This window comes from Solenopsis invicta, chromosome 7 (genome assembly GCF_016802725.1).
Source record: "Solenopsis invicta isolate M01_SB chromosome 7, UNIL_Sinv_3.0, whole genome shotgun sequence".
NCBI classification, from domain to species: Eukaryota; Metazoa; Arthropoda; class Insecta; order Hymenoptera; family Formicidae; genus Solenopsis; species Solenopsis invicta.
The window spans coordinates 2,247,046-2,269,999 of NC_052670.1; the positions used below are offsets into that span (position 1 = coordinate 2,247,046).

The following is a 22,954-nucleotide window of genomic DNA, read 5'->3' on the forward strand; positions in this document are numbered from 1 at the left end:
CTGTGTGATTCGATTGCTGTCCTTCGTGAAGACATTCCAATAATGGTTACCGGAAGCGTCATCGAAAAGTACATAGGATCCAGGAAAAATTGAAGAATTACCATATAAACGATTTATTTCGTTAGTACGTACATTTGCGCCAGCACAAAAAAGGATCGTATTTTACAAAATGAAAGTAATGCAGAGTTCCTTTTCCGAGACTAGACACATGCGTCGTGAGACCCCACTACCACTTCGTCCTTGTCCTCCTTTGTGATTGATTTTCATTTTCCGTTGTTTACTAAACGAGTCGCGCTTTCCATGCCGCGCGGCAGTGGCACTGGAATCTCACAGTTAACATTTCCCTGATTATCGCGGTGCTCCTCCGATCTTCGGGAAACGTCCGACCAAATTGCTTCAGCAGCAGTACTATTCGGTAGCAAAAAAAAAAAAAAAAAAATCGACTGATTCCAAACCGATCGCAAACAAAAAAGCGTTCCGAAATACTTATATATAATTGATAATTGGTACAACTAGGACATTATTAATTCTGTACAATGATAGTAAAATTTTATTACCCTCTAAATCTCGTAAAGTGAAAAATCACACACAAGTTAAATTTTCACCCTATAGGAATGAATTTTCTATGTAAGAGTAAATTTTGACTCTTAGTAGACTGACAAATCACTAGGAAATATTGCACGAGCGCAATTTTCACTCTACGACATTTAAAGATTATTGAATCTTGGTCAAGTGGAGTTTTAACTGCTCCAAGAATTCGGTCTACGTTTCTCGTTATTGTACCGAGAACCTTGTCGTCCCGAATTACGTTTAATCGTTTTACGTATTCACAGGGCAGTGTTAGAAGTATCCGAGTACCGCTAGTACGTAAAAGACAGGCACTAAGTGACTCCGCAAGCTTCGTTGCTTGTGAGCAAAGAAATCGAAATCTGATACACACCGTCCGCGCTTTCCGTCTCTCTCTGACGCTCGGCCGAAAGTCTCACGGCACGGTGCTGCCGGCGGATTTAAAGACAAAGCGATGCAACGCAACGTTTCTACTTAGCTTCTTTTCGCGAGCTCGTTCGTCCCCCTAAGTCGGGGCTCAAGCTGTAAATGCAACGAGACGTACCTGTAGCGTTCAGAATTGGAAAGGAAAGGTATACATTTCAGATTTGAGATTAATTACGAATCCGTAGCACGTAAATTACACGCTATCTCTGTCACATTTTGTTATCACATTTCCGATTTATATCAGCTCTATCGCTATCGTCAACGTGTTACGTTCGTCCATCTCACGACATAACGATTGCGATACGCTGCCGTATACCTTAATAGTATACCTTAGAATTAAAAGAAGTATCGTTCGAAGTAAAGATATTGTACCTGTAGCATTAAGTACATACCGAAAATAGACGCGATAGTAACGTAACTTGAATCGCACACCACTCTCGCGGCGCGATTTCATAAATTTTCTCCCGCGTTTCACGGGAGATACGTTACAGTTCACGTCGCAATTCAGGAGCTGGTGACAACTGTGCGTTTTAATCTCGCGCGCGGAGTTTACAGAGGAAAGAGCTTACTTGTAAGTATACATCATCATCGGATAGAGATCACTTGTCGTGGTGACAACGTAAGTGGACGACGCTTTCGCGAACCAGCGATATAAATACATTCCGTTAACTCTTTTAAGCACTCGAAAATTTCGCGCAAGGTTTCTCCTTCTGCAAGCGACTCTCGCGAAAGAACGCAAACGTGGCTGCGCGACTGAGTTACACGCTTTTATCATTGCCCGGTGCTCGAGCGAGAAGCGGCAACAAAACGCGTTTGGATCTTTTATACTTTCTTTGAGGAGTAACTGCCCGCGATCTCTACAAAAATATTTCGCTCTCTTCGCCACAGCAGCCTCAACGGCGGCGTCGTCTCGTCGCAATCGTCCTTGGCATCGCCCTAAGATGAGTCGAATTATCTTCTTCTACGAGTCCCTATCTCTTTCTTTCTCGTCGAGCAAACGGGGTAAATCTCTTTTTCTACGTCAAATTTGGCTGGAAATTAAAATTCGCTATGTACATTCCTGCTTTCTCATTATGCTTCGTCTTCTAAGGCAGACGAGAATTAACTACGTTAAAGAAAAAAAAAAGACGACTAACTACCCATCTAAGTGCGTGTACGCTCGTACACTTGGACACAATAATTACTCTCTATGCACCAGGCTAGTTAGTAGCGATTTAAGTTTATACGTTGAGGTCTCTGGATGAGTTTATTAGAAGAAACATGATCTAACAATCGTGCCGGACGATCATTTGCTGCGACCAAAATGCATTGACGGTTGTAATTCGCAACGGTTTACGGAAAATGTCTAGACATGTTATTTATGAGAAAACGCTTGTTGCTCTCAGATGATTTCGCCCTTCACAGAGTTTTCGCCGATTCACGATTTCTCTTTATGTCATGTGCTCACTATTATTTCTGAAATTGTTGCGGTTTAAGGTAACGTCGAACATCCGCAAATCTCTAATTCTATACATTTAGCTCCATATACTTCCACATAGGAAAAATGATCGCCCTCGAATCGCCCTTCTTGGATCGTAACAGTTCTTGGTTTTCACAGACTCGCGGTATTCACAAACGCAATCGTGAAAACTGTATACGACGCCGTCGTTCCGTCGATCTGTAACAGTATCGTTACGGTTCACCGACGGGCGTCGCACGAATGGAGACTATAAGTGGAGATCAAGATCCGAGGAGTTGAATTTATTGGATTTCTTCGTTATCGCACGATTCACTCGTCGTTCTTTTTCAGGAACGAATGGAAGATGTAGCCGAAGACGTGGACGCGAATCGATTCAGTTTGCTGTCAATGATGATTTCGTCGCCATTCCTAATGTTGTATCGATAAAGTTGCTTGTTCGGATACAGCATTTCCTCCGGCCCATACTGCGCCTTCATTTCCTAAAGTTATTAATTCGTTTCGTCAGAGCGCCTCTTTTTAAAGTTCCTACAGTATGCGGCATTCAACTTTTTCTTTCTAGGACAAACTTAATAATTCGCACAAAGTTTCATGTACATGTATTAAGAATTCGTACCTTGTGATACAATTACTCGGAATTTTAGATACAAGGATATCTCTAAGGACCAGGATAAGTAGGATCATTTGGAAGGATAGTGCAATTTACATCGCGACTTCGGGTTTCTTAAAGGATCGGTCGAGGTGCCAGATATTCTGCGAACAATATCAAAACCGTTTAGTTAATATAGAAAGAAAAACTCACCTGATCAACGTAGAAAAGCCTCATTCTGTTGGCAGGAATTTTCACCATACTTTCCAATTTGGTTTTTAATTCAAAAACTGTCCTATATACATCTACAGACCGTACCTGAAAGCATGCATCGTTTTTGACCGATTATATATCAATTGAGTATGAATAAAATTAAAGATACTGCTCGCGGCATAGACATTCATTTCTACGTGTTATGAATAATTGCAGAAACAAATATTTACAAAGACTTAATTTTTTTCACGCGTTCGGCAAATAATTATGAAACTGGATCAAATTTGTGATCGTGCTGTCAAGCGATTTCAATATACGGAAATCTTTTAAGCGAGAACATAGGTTGAGCGCCAGGCACGAGCGAGCGTGCCATTCTTGCGTTAAATTAAACGAGCTCTCATAATCGAATGTCTATGAAATCACGAACCGCAACAGCTCCGATAAAGTTGACTACTTTACAAAATTGACAGGGAGTGATTCGGTGCCGACATCAGGATGGAGAAGGGAACGAGGGAGAAGTGGAAAGTTCGTTGTTACGCGATACACCTGTCTGAAGTGATGAAATCTGACACAAAATGAAATACCTCGACAAGATCTCCGTAAGTAAACGTGACCTTGACCCTTTTCTCCGGTGTCAAATCTACGTTCACCAAGGGGTCCAATTTTCCGTGAATAGCCACGAGCTCGGAATACCTGAAAATCAACAGAAGAGGGTCAAGTTGTGCTCCTCCGTGTGGTAAGGGAACAAGCGTGGCCGTGAAACGAGAATAGTTTAATAGGCTCGGGCAAAGTTGGAACCGTCCGAACGAGGACGGGCGGTTCCATCTTGCTCGCGGGCAAATTGAAACTTACATTGTTAAAGATACATTAAAGAAGCGATTTATGGCATCTTTAAAGAGATACCTCGAACACTTCTTTAAATGTGGCATAAATCGTTCCGCGCGTGGATTAATTACCAAAGGAACAAAGAAAAATGATTAAGATCAAACTTGACGAACGTCAAGACTCACCTTTCGGGCCGGTCAGCTTCCGGCTTGTCCATATAATAACGTATGAAGGCCCTTTCGGCGTCCTCGCGCTCCTGAGACGATATCACGCCGCCGCCGTTCAAAGTCTCGACGTTTGGCAGTCGTGCTATTAGTAGCTGCCGCCTCTCGTGTTCCGTGTACTCTCGCGGGCTCTGGGAAATGTTAAACGAATATGAAGTGTTGAACGAAAGTTCGCAATATCTAGTAAATGTATCGCCACACGAGTATGATGAAGATTGATCGAGTTAAATAGGTAGATTAAATTGTAGAAATAAATATAAAAATTCAATTAATTAAAACAAAAAGTTGCAGAGATTTGCGTTTTAAAAAAAATATGCAGTATCTTTAATTCATTCTTATAGAGCGCTTCAAAATAAACAGATCTCTTATAGTAACAATGTGGTATTTCCTTTTTTTCTAACAAAATCTTTTTAGAATAATGGTACAAGCTTGGACAACATTGTCAAGATGCGCGAATAAAAAAATATCGTCTTTTAATCAATTAAAAAATACAGCAAAGCTACGGTATTCAGACGCAAATAAATTAAAGAATAGGAAATACATTCCATGGCAAAACTGGTCTTTCATTGAATCGAAGGCTACCGTGTTACGCACATTTCATTAGCACGATGACGTGTTGGTTCTATTTAATTCCAGTTTTCACTGCACACATAAATAACAAGGCTTCTCTTAAGCACAAACAGCGAGTTCCTTTTAATTTTATTTCGCCTCCTATTAATATCAAATTCTGTTAACACGACCGTGTTTGGAAGTGTAATATAGAAGGTGTTAGCACGTATTGATTCCAAGAACTTGTTTTTGAAACCCACGTTGCATTAATCTATAAGCCTGTTTGAGCACGTGCCAAAATTCAATTGCCGCATATCCACGCGAGAACATCTCTTACTAGGACAGGCCATTTCTCACATAACCGCTATCGGCTATTCCAGTTTTGATGTGAGGGATTAAACACGTGTCTCTAATCCGTCCATCGTCAAGAGTGCTTGGACTGTATGTTTTAATGCACTTTGAGAATAAAAATAGCTATCGATTTCAGAACGGTATACTCGTATCGTATTTCGTACATCTTGATCTTTTATGAGATAAATTCTTTTTGCGTCACAGGAACGAATGTCATTCCCATGTAAGTAATACGTAAGTAATGTTGTTCCCATGTGGCAAGTAATTAATTCTAACTATAGTCCGTGTTACAATTGTCTCTTATTGATCCCTATCTTCTAGAGATTTCTCTTTTACTTTACATTTAAAATACGTGTTACACACAGAAAAACAGTATCAAACATTAGTATCAAATTAAAATTAATGTATTCTATTTAACAATCATTGTATGTTTCATGTATGAGTAAAAATTCTCTTCTTTATACATAATTTAATCTTCTTTAAAGAATTTGATATTCTTAAATTTCAGTAAAATATATTTTTATTTCATTATAATAGTCATCTAAAAATCACAATATAGTTGTTTTGGTTATTAAAACATTTTTGAAGATATTTTTTATCCGATATTATTTTCTTTCAACTTATAAGTCTTTTTTTCCGTTCAATACAAAAATTAAATACAAGAATTATAATATCCACTTTAAGAAATAAAATATTTTTTTATGAACACGTGTATATTTTTATTTGATAAATTATACGTTAAAAAAAAACTACAAGTGCATTGTTTACGTTAAACGCATAGAATCACATTTACTATTTTATTTTAATTGATTGATATTTAAAAATCAATCAAAATTTTTCTAACGAAATGAAAATTTTCAATTTTTGATCGTCGAGGAAATCGGGGACCACTCACCTCGAAAAGCGGGCAGCCTTGGATCCTGAGCGATTTTAACGCGGGAAACCTGGCGAGCCTTTCGACTTCGTCCCAAGTCGATAGCAAGGTACCATTTACGTTCAAAAACCTTAGCTTCCTGAAGGGATCGTGGGGCGATTTAATAGTTGTTCCATTGGATTCCGGCTTCGATTCGGATCTATCGTAGTTGACTTTGCTCTCAAATATCCTATTTCCCTTTTCGTCCGCCGACGAAGTGTCATCCGCCTCTAAGTGATTCATGTTTTCGGTATCCTGTCCGTGGCCTTCCTCCTTCGCTCGGCGGCCATCTTCGCTCGGCAAATTCCGATTTTCCTCCAAACCGAGCGACCTGATCGGACACTCGGCGAGAACGAGGCTCTTCAGGTTCGGAAATAAATACCTAGGGGAAAACATACAACGCACAATGCAAATTTTTCGGCACAACGACTCATAGAGTAAATTTTATTTTGTATTATTAAAGTAGCTGATCGCTTTTCTAATTGTTAGCATTGAAATTATGTGACGTGAGACTTACCCTAGCTTCGAGATCTCGTTCCAAACTTCCACGGGATTGCCGGTGAAGTGTAATTTCTTCAGTGCCGGATTCACGTTCTCCTGCTTTTGATGATCCAGGTCCACCGTTTTGTATTCGTTTAAGGATAAATGGAGTTCTTCCAGATTGTGCAGGAGCCGTACCAGTCCCTGCACCGTCGACCAGGACACCCTGGTACCGTTGAGCACAAGGTTCCTCAGAAGATCGTAGTTACCGTGCTTGATGTCCAGCACCTCCGCGAGGCAGTTGAAGCTCAAGTTTACGAACTTGATCTTGGGCATGTGCTGCAGGATGCCGAATACCTCCGTCCATTGCGACAGCTTGTTCTGCGCCAGGTCAAGCTCCTCGACGTTCTTGCACTTGCTGCGGAGCTTCTCGGCGTCGTTGCCCGCCGACTCGATGTCGCAGTCCTGAAGTACCAGTAGCGCCGGCACCGTGTGCCGTGGAGATTTCTTCGGGATGAAGATGCTCACCGACAGAGCGGCTTTAGGTGAACCGGACTCCGCCTCGTCGTCCGTCAACGAGCAGTCCGTTGTTGAACTGCCGTATTTCAGCTCCAGCGCTTCCAGCAACGACGGCATTTTTTACAGCATTCTGGAACATCGCGACAACTTTACTTATCCCGTCTTAAAATTTCTATAATATATAATAAGACTTAACTAAACTTTAAGACTTGAATTTACTTTCTATCAAATATGGCTTTCTTTAATTACAACATGTACTATATTTGTTTCTGAGATTTTCAAATTCTTGGCGTCCAAGTACTATTATTTTAAAAATTAATTGAGGAAAAAATCTGCTATTTTCTTCATCTGTATAATTTTTATCTCGCTTTAATAAAAATTACCAAAACGAATATACATTGCGATAATATTAATACATCAATTATGGTAGAGCATATTTAATGCATCCAATAAATCGTAGACATATTATTTTCAATTCACTCTCAGGGAAGATTGGAACGGTCATTTAAAGGAAAGATGAGATTATATAAATTCCGATCGCACTAAGAAATAGAATTTATTTCTCAATACTTCTCAGTGCGACCACGGAAATACAAATGCAAGGAAATGCGCAGACCGTCGGCGAAATAAGGCAAGGCGACGCCGGTAACGGCGGGAATAGAAAAGGAAGGAAAAGGGAGAAGGAAAAACGTTCGCGAGCCGGTCATCCTCGAGACATGTAGAATCTGGTCTCGCCATATCCGCTAAGGTCACGCTATTGTCTTTTTGCGCAGCGAACGAGAACCGGTACCGGTTCTCTAGCAGTCGACAAAACGATTTTTCGCGATCGCGTCTCGGCTCGCCCACGCGTGCCAGCATCCAGAGACAACTCGGGACAATCTTGAGAACCTGTCTTGTCGTCGGCGGATCCGCGCTGACTGAGAAAAATCACCCTCGACGAAGAGTTAACGATTACTGTTGCGCGTAGAGAGAGAAATAGGTATTTTGATACTCTGGAAGTTGAGCTTGACTCGGACCAAACAATCTCACTAAGTAGACAGTTTGAACCATCCTCAGGGTTCTTGAGACTTGTCTTGGGACTCTTTTATATATGGTAGAAATCGAGACGTAACGCAAGAAACGAGTGAACTAGAAAACTTTCTTTTCGAAGAGATACTCCAGCGTATAACAAACATTCTAAAACTAATTCCATCGAGTCATCGTTTTTAAATAATCGTTCTCGCACATATCGAACAGAGGTCTCCTTAGCGTCACTTTGAGTCTCGCAGTCCCATCTGGAGCGTTTAATTGATATCGCGTCGTAGAAAAAGTCGTTTTCAATGTCGACTTTCCATGTACGTATCGGGCGCGTCCGATTTCTCGAGCGATGGTATGTACACGTGCGACAATGACGTAGTTTAGACGGGCTTTCCGATCTATTACAATTATTAATGCGTAGTCGGATTGCCACGTTTTCGCAATCGACGATAAACGTCTTTCTACGCGCGCTATATACGGCAGACTCGGTCATTCGATGCGTCCTCACTATGCATGACGACCGCCATACAACCATCTTCCACGTGTCGCAACGACGTGCACACCCCACGACTGTAATGTGCGCGATCGAAGGCGCATTCCCGTTATTATCGAAGGATCGAGGAGAGTGACTTTTGCATTTCTACTCGCGAAAGTATAACGAGCGAGTGTCCAACATGATTTGAAGATATCTAGAGCTGTCTGTCGACAGGAACTAGAAGACGTTTCCTACACTGTTACATGTTAGAGGATCAAATTGAAACCAATTCTTTTAGTTAAATAATATTTTATTATTTTCTATAACTTAATAAAAAAAGGAGCTAATGCCATATGCTGGATTTTGTTGAATTTTACAAAATTATTCGATTTTTTATATCCAAATGTTTCGATCTTTCATTGAATCGTCCTCAATATGGCTTTAATAATTTACAAATATTATAATCATATTAAATATTATCAACATTGAATGTATTTTTTATTGTAATTAGCCCATTAGCTTTTTTTATCAATTTATTGAATATTATTGCTCTCTGATTTATCATAAGTTTGTTCTTTTATTATTTTTAATTTTCATATGTGACAAAATTTATTATTTTGACACAAAACGTATAGTTAAATAAATAACTACAAAATCCATTTTTATTATTAAATTGTTTTATAATTGTTTAAAAACGAACAATTGATATAAATTTAATTCAATTTAATATACGTATTTAGTAAATAATAAATTAAATTTGAGTAAAAAAATTTATTTTCTAAATTAAATTGTTTAACTCCATTGTTTGAATTAAATTAATGATGAAAAGATAAATCGAATTGGATACAATTCGACATTGTGAATTTAACAGTGTATATTGTACATTGCATCGTTTTACGTAAATGAAATGTATCTCGGTCACAAAATCCTGGAACTGATTAAACACAATTGTGACCACGTAACAGATCAACGACTCTTGAGATATGCGTTATGAGCAACGATCGCAAAACGGAAGACTGTTACGTTAGCTCGGCGAGAATCGTGTAACACGTAAGGAGCCATTCTCATTTTTTTTCTCTTTGCTGGACGTATGCCAAATTGCGATTGCGTTTACATAAGAAAGAGATTACGATATATCGCGCATTTCGAAGCGTCCTACTAACTTACGTTCTTTCATACCACCCGCAAGCGCCGTTGTGGAAAGCAATTTTCTCATAATTAATGTAAATTCTACGACCTACATAAATATTCATTATTGCAAACGGACGATGAAATATGAACAAAAGTTATTCCTTGGCTTCCAACTATTCTGAAAAATTTTATTCTTGACTTCAACTTTATTCGCCGCAACTTAAATTAATTCGTTATCAAAAAGATCTCCGTTAGAATCGATATTCGTTAGAAAAGGAAAGCATTCGTACGAGATAGAATCGTACACGTCTAACAAAGAAGAAAAGAAAGAAGAGGAAAGGAAAGGAGAAGCAACACTTATTTTTCGGAACAACGTAGACGCTGTTACGAATGAAAGCGTCATCGCGAAAGCGCTGGTGCTCATTCATCATCTCGCCGGAAATTCGGACACGCTTCTTTACGCGCGGCAGCCCAACGCTGGAGCAGCGATACAGAACCAGCGGCGGGCGTGCGTCAGATCACACGCGAGTTAATTCGGGATGCGCTAGTTTTGCGATCAGCGTCCGATCCCGGTACGTCGAACACGCGAACGGGCGGCGTCCGCGTTGATCGACGTCGTAGTACCAGACGGCGGCGGTCGGCCCGGATCGAATAAGACGTGGCTGGCCTAGAAGCGGCAAATTGGTCTAACCGCGTCTAACCGCGGTTACTCTCCGCTTCCCCTAAGCGGCGTAATAGCGGCGATATCGGTTCAACGGCCACGCGAAATTAACTTTCTCCGCTTCGCGGCTTCGCGCGCGCGCGTTCGAAAGAGTGAGAGAGAGACAGAGAGAGGGTCTCTAAGCAAGACCCCGTGCATTGCACCGTGTTACGGGCGCATTGGAGTCGTGACGGAGGCGCGTTGCTCTATCAACGGGATAGATACCGGGAGTCGCGAAAGTCCGCAACGGTCAGTGGACACGTCTCTGAGGATTGCCTGTTCCGTCGTTAGGCGAATCCGCCGCGAGAAACACTGACGCGTTGTTCGCGAAATGCGTCCTGCGCACGCAATGTAAAGAAATAAATTGTACACGCGGCCGGAACGTTATCTCGTCGTTAGATCGCGCGAGAAATATCGTGGAATCTCGCGTCAAACGAATTTTGATGGAGATTTACGAGCACTTAACGTAAAACGAAGGGGGATAGAATCTTGGTGAGGATCTTTTACCTGTGTCATTTCTTCCACGTGCGAAAATAATTTCTACGTAATAACTCGTTGCTCAACGCGGCGCTCTTTAGATTCGCCCGTGAAATCACGCTGCTTACAAAAATTGGACATATACACGCGCGACCCCGGCAATAAAATAGAAAAGCAAGAGTGAAACGCCACATGCGTGGATCTAAACACAGCCTTTTACGATTTACGCGGAAGCCGCAAGTGGAATACGATTTTACCAGCCGAGATTCACTCTCTACGTTTGTGTAATTTCACGCTGGTTGCAGATGTGTTTCGATTCATAAGATAGGCACGATCACTTTGTCACGATCGCCGAAAGCGAAGTCCGAAGCAACCGAGAAATTCAGAGAGCAGATAATGATTTGCAAATTATAAGTACATCTCAAAATGTACACGTGCGTTAAACGTTAACAAAAAAAAAAAAAAAAAAAAAAAAATTAAACGTCAGCACTGTGGTTCAACTGTCACGAACAAAAGCGATAAAAGTAAAAAAAAAAACTTTAAATACAAGTGACTCATCGGGAATTAACACTCTGTTCGCACACGACTCGACAATTTTATTCTGCGCATTTCTTTTCTTTGTAAAATTAAGACTGTAATTAGTTCATTACAAAATATAACATAATTGTACAAAAATAACTTTTTCTCATAACTTATTTCTTATTTAACATTTTAAATAAATTTCTACAATCTATTTTATATTTTTTAAGTGTGAGTCGTTTAGTTTATTTTAAATCAATTATTTTACCAATCCACATTAAAGTATGTAAGAGTCATTGAGGATTTTTTTAATTCTTTTAAAAGTCATGAAAGTTAATGGTAATGGCAAAAGTGCAAGGCGAATATGACGTGTTATAATTTATGGTAATGATTTAATTTATATTAGAAGATTCGTACTTGTACTGTGAAATACATTCAACATTTAAATACCAAGGTTGAACGCACAGAGACTTCGGACATATATTGTATATTATTATCGCGTCTATATAGGCGATTTTCTACGTTAGATTTATCTTGGTGGAAAAATTTAACGTGCCAGGCGTAATTGTACGTAGAAAATAGCGAACGAGACATTGATAGGCATGTAGTTAGAGCGTGTGTAGTTTGAGAGCGGTTAGCTGGCAGTCAGCTGAGTCGCGAGGCTTGAACGGTATCAAGCGAACCTACTACTAGCTATCCCGTTCTCTCCCGCGCCGTGGCCACGCGTAACGCTAAATATACGAGCAGTGGTGACGGTTACGAAATGTCAGTAAGAATTGTCGGCGCAGTGGGTCAGTCGGGTTGCGTTTACACGGTGCGTGAGCGCCGGAAAAAACGCGGCTGACCTTCCCTGCGATTCCTCGTAATTTTCGAAAGAGAGATAAGCGTTCCCGGGCCTTACGTCGCAAAAAGAGAATTCGAACAAGAAGTTCCAGTTGAAACGAGTCTTAAAAATTTTTTCAAGTCATTCGTTTCGTAATATCATTGAATGAATTAATTTCCTCGAAAGGTGAAAGAGTAAGCAAAACGGCATAGCTGCCTGTCGTAGGAGGTTCGAGCTAGATTTATTCTTCGACCTCTTTCGCGCTTCCACACTTCGGAAATCTCAGGGTCGACGTGAAAGCGCGTTAAATTCAAATGCGCAGTTGCTGACGTGATAAACCTTCAAAATGTAGAAACGGAAGCGAGGTTGAATGCAGGAAATTTCGATGGGCATGTACAGAGTTGACCATTTTCAATCAGTCAATTTTCAACGAAATTACTGATGATACAAAAAAAAGTTTCTGCTGAAAGTTGCTGATAAAACACAGAATTATTAAAAAAAAAAAAAATATGCAGTATGCAGTTGTAATATGCAATTTTACATGTATATTTTTGAAAAGCAACTCTCCTTTATATCAATCGATTCATCTCATAGTTCCGTGCATAAAAGTATTAAGGTACACTTGTCAAAAAATTTCTAATAATAGTTTATGAGCTGTTTTATATTTTACGGTAAAATATGTTAGAATAAAGTACAAAATATCTCGTAACTGTTAAATTTTCACCAACTTTAGCTTAATATTTTTATATGTAGAATAACTCAGAGAAATCAGGCTATACACCGAGGAAAAAACTACGAAATTTTAATAAATATTTATTCGAATAAAAATAATGAAATATTCATTAAATGTAAATATATTTTTATTTATTACAAAAACTGCTAATTTAATTTAGGCATCATTTTTTTCTTTCGAGCAGATATTTATGTACTGTAAATAAATATACTTTCTTGGTACTATTCGTATGAATATTTATTAAAATTTAGAAATTTTATTTTCTCAGTGTATAAAAAAAACCAGACAATTCCATTAAAAAAAATGACGATAAACCTCTTGATATCTTTTTAGCGTCTTCACTTAGAAAATATATATACATGGCGTGATCAAAATACGTCCTCCTCGAAACCCTTCCACTTTCATGCAACATATTTTTTTTTTGTATCGTTCATAATTTCAGAGAAAATTAACTGAATTAATGTTAATGGTTCACCCTGTATATTTTTGCATCTATTTTGTAGATTTTAGATCAGAATTCTTCCTTGAGTGTCTGAGTGTTCGTTCCAGTTGTAGCAGAAAATACAAAATGTCACTATGCAAAATACTAACGATGCAGTAAAATTAACTCAATCAGTCACATGCAAGACAAGCTCGTATTCGCAAGAAGAAATCTGTTCGAAAAACAGAGGAAAGAAGCGGAGAGACAGAAAACTATGCTCGTCATCGTACAACATTGCAGCGCGTAATAAACGCTGTGTCGTTTATTACGACCCCACCCCGCCCTTTCTCTCCTTTTGTCTCTCGAGGGGACGCTGCATCACGGAAATGAAACAACGGATTAGGTAAGTGAAGGAGCTTTGCGTAGCGCGGCGTGTCCTTTCACCGGTCGCGAAACGAGAGCTAAAAGCGCGAAACGCGTCGAAGCGGAACGCCACGTTTTCCGCCTCGCGTCGTCGCGAAAACCGATGGGGAAACATTGACGAAAGTCCGCCGCGTCGGCCTGTGCTCCTCTCTGCTGCGCAAATGCGCGAGCCGAGAGCCGCGGAATATTACTCGCTTCCTCAAGGTTGCCGAGCGCTCTGATCGCGCGACCCGTGAGCGCACCTTGTGAATGCCTGTACCAGTATACCTATATATCTCTTCTTCTACCTTTGCCCGCTTCTGTCTTTGCACCTTTGTTGCAAAGGCCGTGCGACGCAACGCGGACTCTCGAAGTCGCTGTCGCTCGTCGAGCAATTCGATCAGCCGGCCCTCGGATTATCCTTCGTGCGTGGCGTAATTGTTGAAATTAAATGCGGCTTGAAAAGTGGCACGAGTTGAAGTTTCTGAGAATACGAATAAATTGTACGCTTCTTGCAATTCATATCTGTTATTACGTAGATGCGATAACGACGGAATATTTTCTCTGACGCTCGTAGAGACGATCCCATCACAATTCCAAATGAAAATAATCATTTGCTCGCGAATATGAAAAACGTTTTCTTCAACAACTAATCGCCATTATCAGCACCGTGGCCATGATCGATAAGCGGTATCTTCGATCCCACTTGTCTCGTCACGCGATGAACTTTGGAAGTGTTCTGTATACAATTGGACGATGCGCTCTTTCTCTTGGTTCCTTTCTCGGGTCCTAAAACCACCTCGCATCGGCGCACGGCAATTAAATCGATGTGTATGAGAAAGCGGCGCCGACGAGAGAGAAGAGATATGTACAGAGTGTCTCGCGGGTGATCTTTCAAACGCTAGGCTCCTCGACAGATAGCAAACTCCGCTTCTTCTCGTCTCGAAAAGTTGACCCTAATTCTCGCCACGAAGCCAGTTGATCTTCAAAGCCTGTTTACGGTCCGACGTTTATAGAACAATCGTGCTCCGTTAAAGTGCTGCGCAGTAGTGGTTCTGGGACACCTGGTGTATGCCGGATAGACCGTTCACTGGAACGCTATACATCGCGGCGGACTTCTCCCTTCTGAGCTCGGCTAGAGCTGCGCGTTTTAACGGCGGCTTACTTGCTACGTTACAGATCAAACGTTGGCCTTCGTGTGGGCGATACACGAGACGATCATTAACGACGGCTATTGCGGTCAAACGTGCATAACGTCGAAATACGTTACAAACGCAAATGTAAACCGCGAACGAAATTTCATCAAACAAACGCGATTCATAGATATCTTTACTGTCTTCGTCGAGATAACGATGTATTTTTATTAAGCGTATGACGCTCAAGAGCGTAAGCTTTTGCATAAAATACGCGCGTTTTATTGGTGCTAGTGAAATATTTAGCAACGAATGTTGCGCTTGCTCTTCCCGTGATTGCGTATTAATTCTTTCCGATAATCCGTCCGATGACTCACTACTCTTATCGCTCCTGTGTTTTCACTTTATCTACGTTGCCAGTCAGATTTCAATTTCATCGCATACACGGCGTACAGCGTTAGAAACAAATGCTTTCTGCAGAAATGCCCAAGGCGGAATCCACTTTCTTTACCGTGAGGAGCAGTAGGAAGTTTCGAATATTCATCCGGCAGAAAATCTTACGGAGTCACGCTATCGTAAGCGGAAAATCAGTATAACAGAGCGCAGGATTTCTTCAGCGAGTGTACTAACGAGAATATTTGTTCTGGTTGCACCTATTTCGAAAAAATTTGTTCTCAAGATTCTCTGGCTCGTTTATCAATGAAATAAATCTGACGTCCGAGGATTCAGTATTTTTGCTACGCAGAAAAAAATTTTATATCAAATTAATAATTCACTGTTTCATATATAAGCAAGAATATAAAATCTTCTTGGAAGAATTTAAAATCTTAAACAGACATAATTTGCTTAAATGAGCAATTTTCCTCTTCATGTAAGCAAATTATATTTTATCTGTTTAACATTATAAATTCTTCCAAGAAAATTTTATATTCTTGTTTATATATGAAACAATGAATTGTTGATTTAATATAAATTTTTTTTCTGTGCACTTGTGATCGTACGTATTATTAATTACCATGATTTGAGTTTTAGCAGGATGTGTACTCAAATTCTGTAAATGAATGCCAGAATTTTAATCAAAATTCCAGATAAGATTAGAGAATTTTTTAATGCAGCTTTAAAATAAATTTATCTTGTTACGTGTACTTTTTAATCATGCAATTATAAAGAAAAGCCACTTTAAATTTGAATGTTAAATTAGAAATTAAACTAGAAAGAAATTATATGAATTAAATACCGTATAACAATCTGCCTACAATACATGAATCTAATTTATATCACTGGATAGAATTATAGACATCATTGGATAAAAAATATAAGAAATAATTTTGTCAGAAAAAGATAAAATTTAAATTTAAATGTAAAATTCCAAAAATTTCTCCGAGTATCAATGAAATCCCATAAAAATGATTTTCAAGGACAAAAACTATATTCTTTGAAAATTTTGGACTTTCTCAATTTTCACAGTAGTACACTCTGTTTTTTTTTTCAAAAACATGATTTATTTTGACCTTTCAAAATGTGCAATATAAAGGAAATAATTAATAAAATTAATTTATTTTTAACTTGAGTTGCACTGTGCAGATACCATGCACATGTGGGAGAAAGCGGAGTCGAATTAGAAGAAACGTTTCTCGTAAAAGTGAGAACTGCAAAAACACAGAAAAAAAATATAAGGAATTTTGTTTTCGATCTCCATGTAACGATCGGTGACGTGATGTCACACGATGCAGCCTGATACCGTTTTTGGCAACCGAAAGTACTGGGTATCTTTGTTTTAAATTTTATCATTCTAAACAACCTTATCATTATGCGCCTGCGTCTCTTTGTATCTCTCTCTCTCTTTCGTTTACATAATATCTTACCAACTGAAACTATATGCAAAAAGCCGTTTAATGCGCCGTGAGGATAGACTTCGTTGCACAAGGGCATTAAATCATCGCGAATGAAAAGACCGCCTGTCAATGGATCGTGAAACTGATTAGATTTCAAACCAACTCTTAAAGCCCGATTATACACGTTTCGAAACGATGCGCCGTCATAAATGTCAGAATAATTTGCGTATTATCGCACCTCAGCGAGTTCCGCGACGGTATTCCGCATTAAAATTCGCTCTCCGAAAAATTGTCAGATTTCACATTCTGCAACTTTCACCTTTTTGATTTTATAATTTAAATCAGAAATAAGAAGTAAATGTACGTTGCGTCAAGTGGATTATTCTGAATCTCGAAACAGGAAAGAGATGAAAATGTAGGAAATTCTGTTTTTCCTTGCTCTTATCCGTGACGCATCTTGATTTATTACCGATATCGCAATGCTAATTGCCTCTCTCGATTGAAATATATGGCGTCCGTCAATCTTTAAGCCGCATCGGAATGGAGTTGCGCGAAATCCGTAATTACGCACGAATCCCTTTCCCATCTCGACCTTGTAATCTTTCGGTTACCGCAAGGCTGTATGTAGGCGCGGTGCATCTCTTTGTCTCTTCCCGGTGGTGCAGTCGTAAGATTCGTCAAACAATTAAACCGATCGCGGGCGACACTGGGCTGACACGTTGGAATCCGATTACGCAATTGATCAGGCGCGTTCAGAGATGTCTTTGCCAGTAAACGGCTCGCCGAAAGTTGCGTAAGCCGCGAAAATGTAATGACACGAATGAAGAGTGGTGGTACGTTATTTGTTGTTTTGAACATTTCTCAAATTATAAACTACTAATGTGACCATCAAAGCTCCTATGAGCTATTATATAAATTATACATATTTCTCTCATGAGCTGCTGCAGTTGTAGGCGTCTACTTTCTACTTCGTTTAAATATTATGCAATATTCCACGAAGATTTGCCCACATCGTGAATGATCGTAGTAGCAATTATGTCGTTTTGGAAACTTTTATTATTTTATGATAAAAACGTTAACTTAATGGTGTAACGCGAGATTTACGATAACCGTTGGAAATTTAATGCGTGCGGAAGAACTTGGTCTTCTAAGGTACTTGAGCGCCGAGAATAAGGCCCACTTTTAAATTTACCATTTAAAAATGCGCTTTATGTTTAAAATATATGCTTAAAAGATGTTTCATAGGGAGTAGATGAAAAGGGACTAGGGAATTAATACCGGAAACAACACGTTTATTCAGTGCAACAAAAGCTTGTAACAAAGTGGGGAAACCAGCCGTTTTTATAAAAATTTGTTGTAAATTTAATAAGTATACATTATTTTATGATTTATTACAACATATTATAATATTATTTAACTTTCTAACTATAGAAAAAAAAAACAAATATATATGTATATCAATTTTTTGAAATAAGTATACCTTTTTATAAATAATGTATTATTAAATAAAGCCCACTTATACATTTATTGTTATAGCTATTGCCATTTGTTTATTATGTATGTAGCTTGCAACAGAGAATAATGATTTTCAATAACGCTAACTTTCCATAAGCTAAAATTGCACTTAAATAGCCAGAATTTCTTAAAGTTAAAATATTAATTATAGATAAAATTAAAAATAATTGTAATGTTTTACAGTAAAATAAATCTTAAAAGATTTCGTATTTGTGATTAATAATCATTTTAACAGTGAGTTGGAAAATATGTTTAATTTCTTTGTTATTTTCAGTTTATTTTTAATTCGGGCCTTATTAAAATCACAAGAATTTAATAAGGCCCAATATTAGAGTTTAAAAAAAATTTTTTTTGTTTATTTAAAAAAGTTTTATATAGATGATAATTTTATTTTGGCAAGTGGTTGAAATAAACATTTTATTCTCATTTAGTTCATTTCAATATCTTTGTAAATAAAATTTATAAAAATAAAATAAGTTAGATAGGCCTTATTCGGCTCGGGTACCTTAGATAGAAAAGAGAGAAAGAGAAAAAAGAAAGAAGAGTGCTCGGTTTTAATGGACGAAAGTAACGGAAAAGTGGATTTTTTTTTCGATTCAACTACGAAAGGAAATAGTGCAATCGATTTGCAGTACGGCGGTAGCCAAGCCCATTGCTGCAAAACAGAAGGAATGGAATATAAAACGCAGACATAAGAAACAGAAATCGACCATGCACGACGCGCGTTCGCGTGTTTTTACGTGTTTCTCTCTTTTCTCTTATTTATACGTTCTGCATATTGCTCTTTAATATCTTTAATACACCGTCAAAAAGTTGGCCGCGAAACAACACGGTTGCAACAGTATTAAATAAAGAGCCAATACATTCGTGGTCAGGGTCCTGCAATGTTAAACTTTGCAGCCCAACAAATTTCCCATAATGTGTAGGAGAAAGGTTGTTTATATATATATATATATATATATTTTCCAAATAACTTGTGAAAAATAATTATAAATCAAACTGTTCTACAGGCATCTATGTTATTCTTGTTTCTACATTACAATTTCACAGGCATCTACACTAAGAGAAAATTTCTTTTAAATAAAAAAGATATACAAAAATATTACAAAGTGGTCGAACTGGCTAAAATACCTGCACGGAATGTACATAGGGGGATCCAGATTCAAACTCTGGACAAGGTAATATTTTTCACAACAGATTTTTCACTTTTTTCGAGGTGAAGAGGTCTTAGACATGCATCAGTAATATTAAATAGATTCGTCAATTTGATTCTGTGATATTACTTTTCAGATTCAATTTAAGAATTGTGTTTGAAAATAACGGCACACAGTTCGAAAAAATTAGAAATTGTATGTAAAATCACTGTTAAAAATGCCATGAAATTCAATGTATTTTTAAGTTAAACATTAAATTTTATGTATCTATAACTGAAAAGTATGTGCATGAAATTTAGTGCGCTTTTGACAAGATTAAATGTTTTTAATATACCTGCTTAAAATTTGCTTCCGTTACATTACATTAAATTCTACTAGCTAGTTTTAACAGTTCAAGAAACATTATTTCAATACTAAGATCTAACTAGTTTTAACAGTTCAAGAAACATTATTTCAATACTAAGATCTAACTATGGTCATTACGTCTTATCTGCTATTTATGTTTATTACATACCGAGATATACTCTTATTAGATAAAAATAAATTCTAAAATCATATATTTCAATGGAAACATTTGTTTGTTCTGTTTAAGTAAAAATATTTATTTTTAAGTGAATCTAGACATATCTTATAAGTATATAATTTTGTATTTTCACACTTTTTACATTTAAATGATGATTTTACCAATAAACTTTACCAATAATATTATTAGTTTAACCTGATTAAACTGTTTCCTTAAATTAAAAAAATCTGATTATCTCGAATATAAAAATAATTTAATAGTAAACATTTTCTAAAAATAAAAGAAAAAAATATTAGATTAAAAATCAATTCCTCATTTATTTACATAAACATTTTAATGAACAAATTTTTTAACCTGACTACAAGTAAGCTATTGGGACCTATCAAGTAAATAATTTTGTTGAATCAAGTAAAATTTCTTTGTTTTTAAGATATTCTTTCTCTCGGTGTATACTGCGCATCTTCCAATAAAAAAAGAAACCGACCTTGCTCCTACGGAATATATCGTAATTGTACAATTGGTTTCGTAAGACTGTCATTGTTCCATTGTCAGTGCTCCATTGTCATTGTTCCGCTGTCATCCATCGCTCGTGAAAAAAAAAAGAGGCACGAGAGAGGTTGACGTTAGCTGAATCACCCTGTAGAACAACGTGAGTTCTACGTCGCTTCCCGGCGGCATCTTGCAATTAGATCTAATTGTTGATACCGCTCGACGGACGTGCAATCAACAAGAGCTGATGGCTCTCGCTACAAAAACCGCGGGCTATACTCTCTACGTCGCGTCGCCACCGTTCGAATGACGCGCGAGTGCAAAGAACGAGTCCCAGAGAGACTCCTACGCGGATCTTATCTATTACACATGCGTCGAACGGTGTTGGCGGTCGAATCCATGTCACCCGGTTTGTTTATGGGATTTCCCGAAAAAGAAGAAAAAAAGAAATTCAGGCGCGCCGCGTTGTGCCCGCGTTGCGTATCTAAAACGCGACGTGACGTATAACGCAACGTCGTCGGTCGCATTGCGTGTCGAGCGCGAGCGTAACGAGTCGCGACGGACGCGCGGTCGAGCGCACCACTTCCGTATGGCGCAAGGCGCAGGGGGCGCGAGCGCGGAAGCTGCTTCGTCGACATAGTCCCGAAGGGTTGTCAAATCCTTACGCGTGTCGGAAATCGTGTCAAGGACCAATCCAGGCGGACGGATGGGCACGGGCGGGAGGGCGGACGAGCGGGTGGGAACGAGAACGTCCGCTTGGCCCTGGACGCCAACGTCCTCATTTATTTTTACTCACTGTTTGCGCGCCCTTCGGACCTCGTCGGCGGCCGCCGCTCCGCGTACGCTCCGTGATCGGTGCGCCGGAGTAGTCCGCACACTGTCCCGGTTATCTCCTTCGCATGCGGCCTGCGGAACGCCAGGCGAGGAGCGCCGTGATCGGTGATATCCTTCCGCGCGCGTCGCGTAGCGCGCGTCGCGTCAGCGACTTCGCGGCGTCGTTGTCGCGCGGACTCGAACGTAGTACGTCGTCGTCGCCGATCTCTCGAGCGGAGAACGAGTGGCGTCGCGCGTGGACGCGCCGTTCGCCATCCAGCGTTGAACTGGCTCCTTTGTTTAGTAAACAGAAACAGCTGAGCGCGACCGACGGTGGAGGTGGAGGCGGTGGCGATGGTGGCGGCAGTAGCGGCGGCGGCGGCGGTGGCGGTGGTGGTGGTGGTGGAGGCGGCGGGACCGCGGCACTCGTCCGCGTACCGTACGATATCGACCGCATCGCGCGTGCGCGATGCCCGCGACCGCGGTCACGTGGTCGATGCCGCTGGAGAATGGATCGCCGCGGCACTTCCGCCGACGATCCGCGCGTCCGCGCGAACAGTCGCTTTTAGACTGTGGCAACGAAACACATGGATTTTCTCGCGCTTTCTGAAGCTTTTACCAGATTTCGTAACAATGAATGCATTTTTATGCAAGACGAATTTTCGACCGGATGTATCTTTTTCAGTTACATAAATAAAAGGTCCCCATACAGCACAGATCTCCCAGGGACGTCCACGGGACGTCCGGACGTTCTGTGGATGTCCCAGGAACGTCCCTAGGAGATAGGTGCTGCATGGGGTCCTGACACCTGACAAGAGACCTCGATCTCTTCGACAATTTTTTATTGAAGAAAAATGTTATTCGAACTAACATTTTTAAAATCTTGCGGGTTTTGTATAACAAATGAAGCAAAAATACAGTGCTTGCAAATTTGCTTGTAAAACATAAATATGTATTCTCTAGAGAAGCAATATAAGAGAAGATTGAAAAAAATAATCGGTACACAATAAATCGAATAGGGAACAGAGGTAAGGAACGGTTTAATGTGCTGAATAAGGAACGTTTCATTGTTTTCCTTATTTAGCATATTAAACTGTTCCTTTTTCTATATTCCTTGTTTTCTATTCCATTTATTGAAATATCTATCATTTCTTCAATAAAGAATATGAGATACGTTTGAGTGTTTTTTTTTATTTAACATATTGAACGGTTCCTTTTAATCTCTTTCTTGTTCTCTATTTCATTTATTGTGAGATGTCTATCATTTCTTCAACAAGGACTGTAAGATAAGATTACAAACGTTTTTATTCCGTTTGTTGTGCAATGTCCCGCATTTCTTTAATAAATAATAAGGAACATTTGATCAGTTTCCTTATTTAACATAGTGAACTGTTTCCTTCTTCTCTGTTTCCTATTCTCTATTCCGTTTATTGGGTGCCCCACCTCTTATTGCTTCAATCTTCCTCTACATTGGATCTTCGGAAAATACATATTTACGTTCAGGACACAAATTTGCTAGAGCTCGTCGTCACACGCGATAATGCGGTAATAGAAACACATTGCCACCTAAATCCAACTAAATCTCAATTTGCGAACGTCAGACTAGACCTTGAATATAAATTATTGTACGCGCAAGGTACATGCACACGTGCGATAATTTATTTTATGAATTACAATGGAGC

At 39.2% G+C, this 22,954-nt stretch overlaps 1 protein-coding gene across 2 annotated transcripts; it reads right to left on the reverse strand.

Moving 5' to 3' along the window:
• Positions 1–97: 97 nt before the first annotated feature.
• On the reverse strand, positions 98–21,631 carry LOC105199878 (tubulin-specific chaperone cofactor E-like protein). Of its 2 annotated transcripts, none has more exons than XM_011167155.3 (7): positions 21,256–21,631; positions 6,631–7,242; positions 6,096–6,495; positions 4,262–4,431; positions 3,836–3,944; positions 3,252–3,356; positions 98–2,931 (listed from the first exon to the last, which is right to left on the reverse strand). In XM_011167155.3, the coding sequence occupies exons 2-7, from the start codon at positions 7,227–7,229 to the stop codon at positions 2,779–2,781; spliced, it is 1,536 nt and encodes a 511-aa protein (XP_011165457.1). In that variant the 5' UTR covers positions 7,230–7,242; positions 21,256–21,631; the 3' UTR covers positions 98–2,778. The 2 variants fall into 2 exon arrangements, with proteins under 2 accessions (XP_011165457.1, XP_011165458.1); XM_011167156.3 differs by lacking the exon at positions 21,256–21,631 and adding an exon at positions 10,943–11,345.
• Between the last annotated feature and the right edge of the window lie 1,323 nt (positions 21,632–22,954).

Bases quoted from the DNA above. Each gene is read 5' to 3' on its own strand.
- LOC105199878 (XM_011167155.3), bottom strand. From the start codon at position 7,229: ATGCCGTCGTTGCTGGAAGCGCTGGAGCTGAAATACGGCAGTTCAACA. The intron at 3,945-4,261 runs GTGAGTCTTGAC...GTTGATTTTCAG, and splicing joins GAAGCTGACCGGCCCGAAAG to GTATTCCGAGCTCGTGGCTA. The intron at 3,357-3,835 runs GTATTTCATTTT...GCATGCTTTCAG, and splicing joins CTTACGGAGATCTTGTCGAG to GTACGGTCTGTAGATGTATA.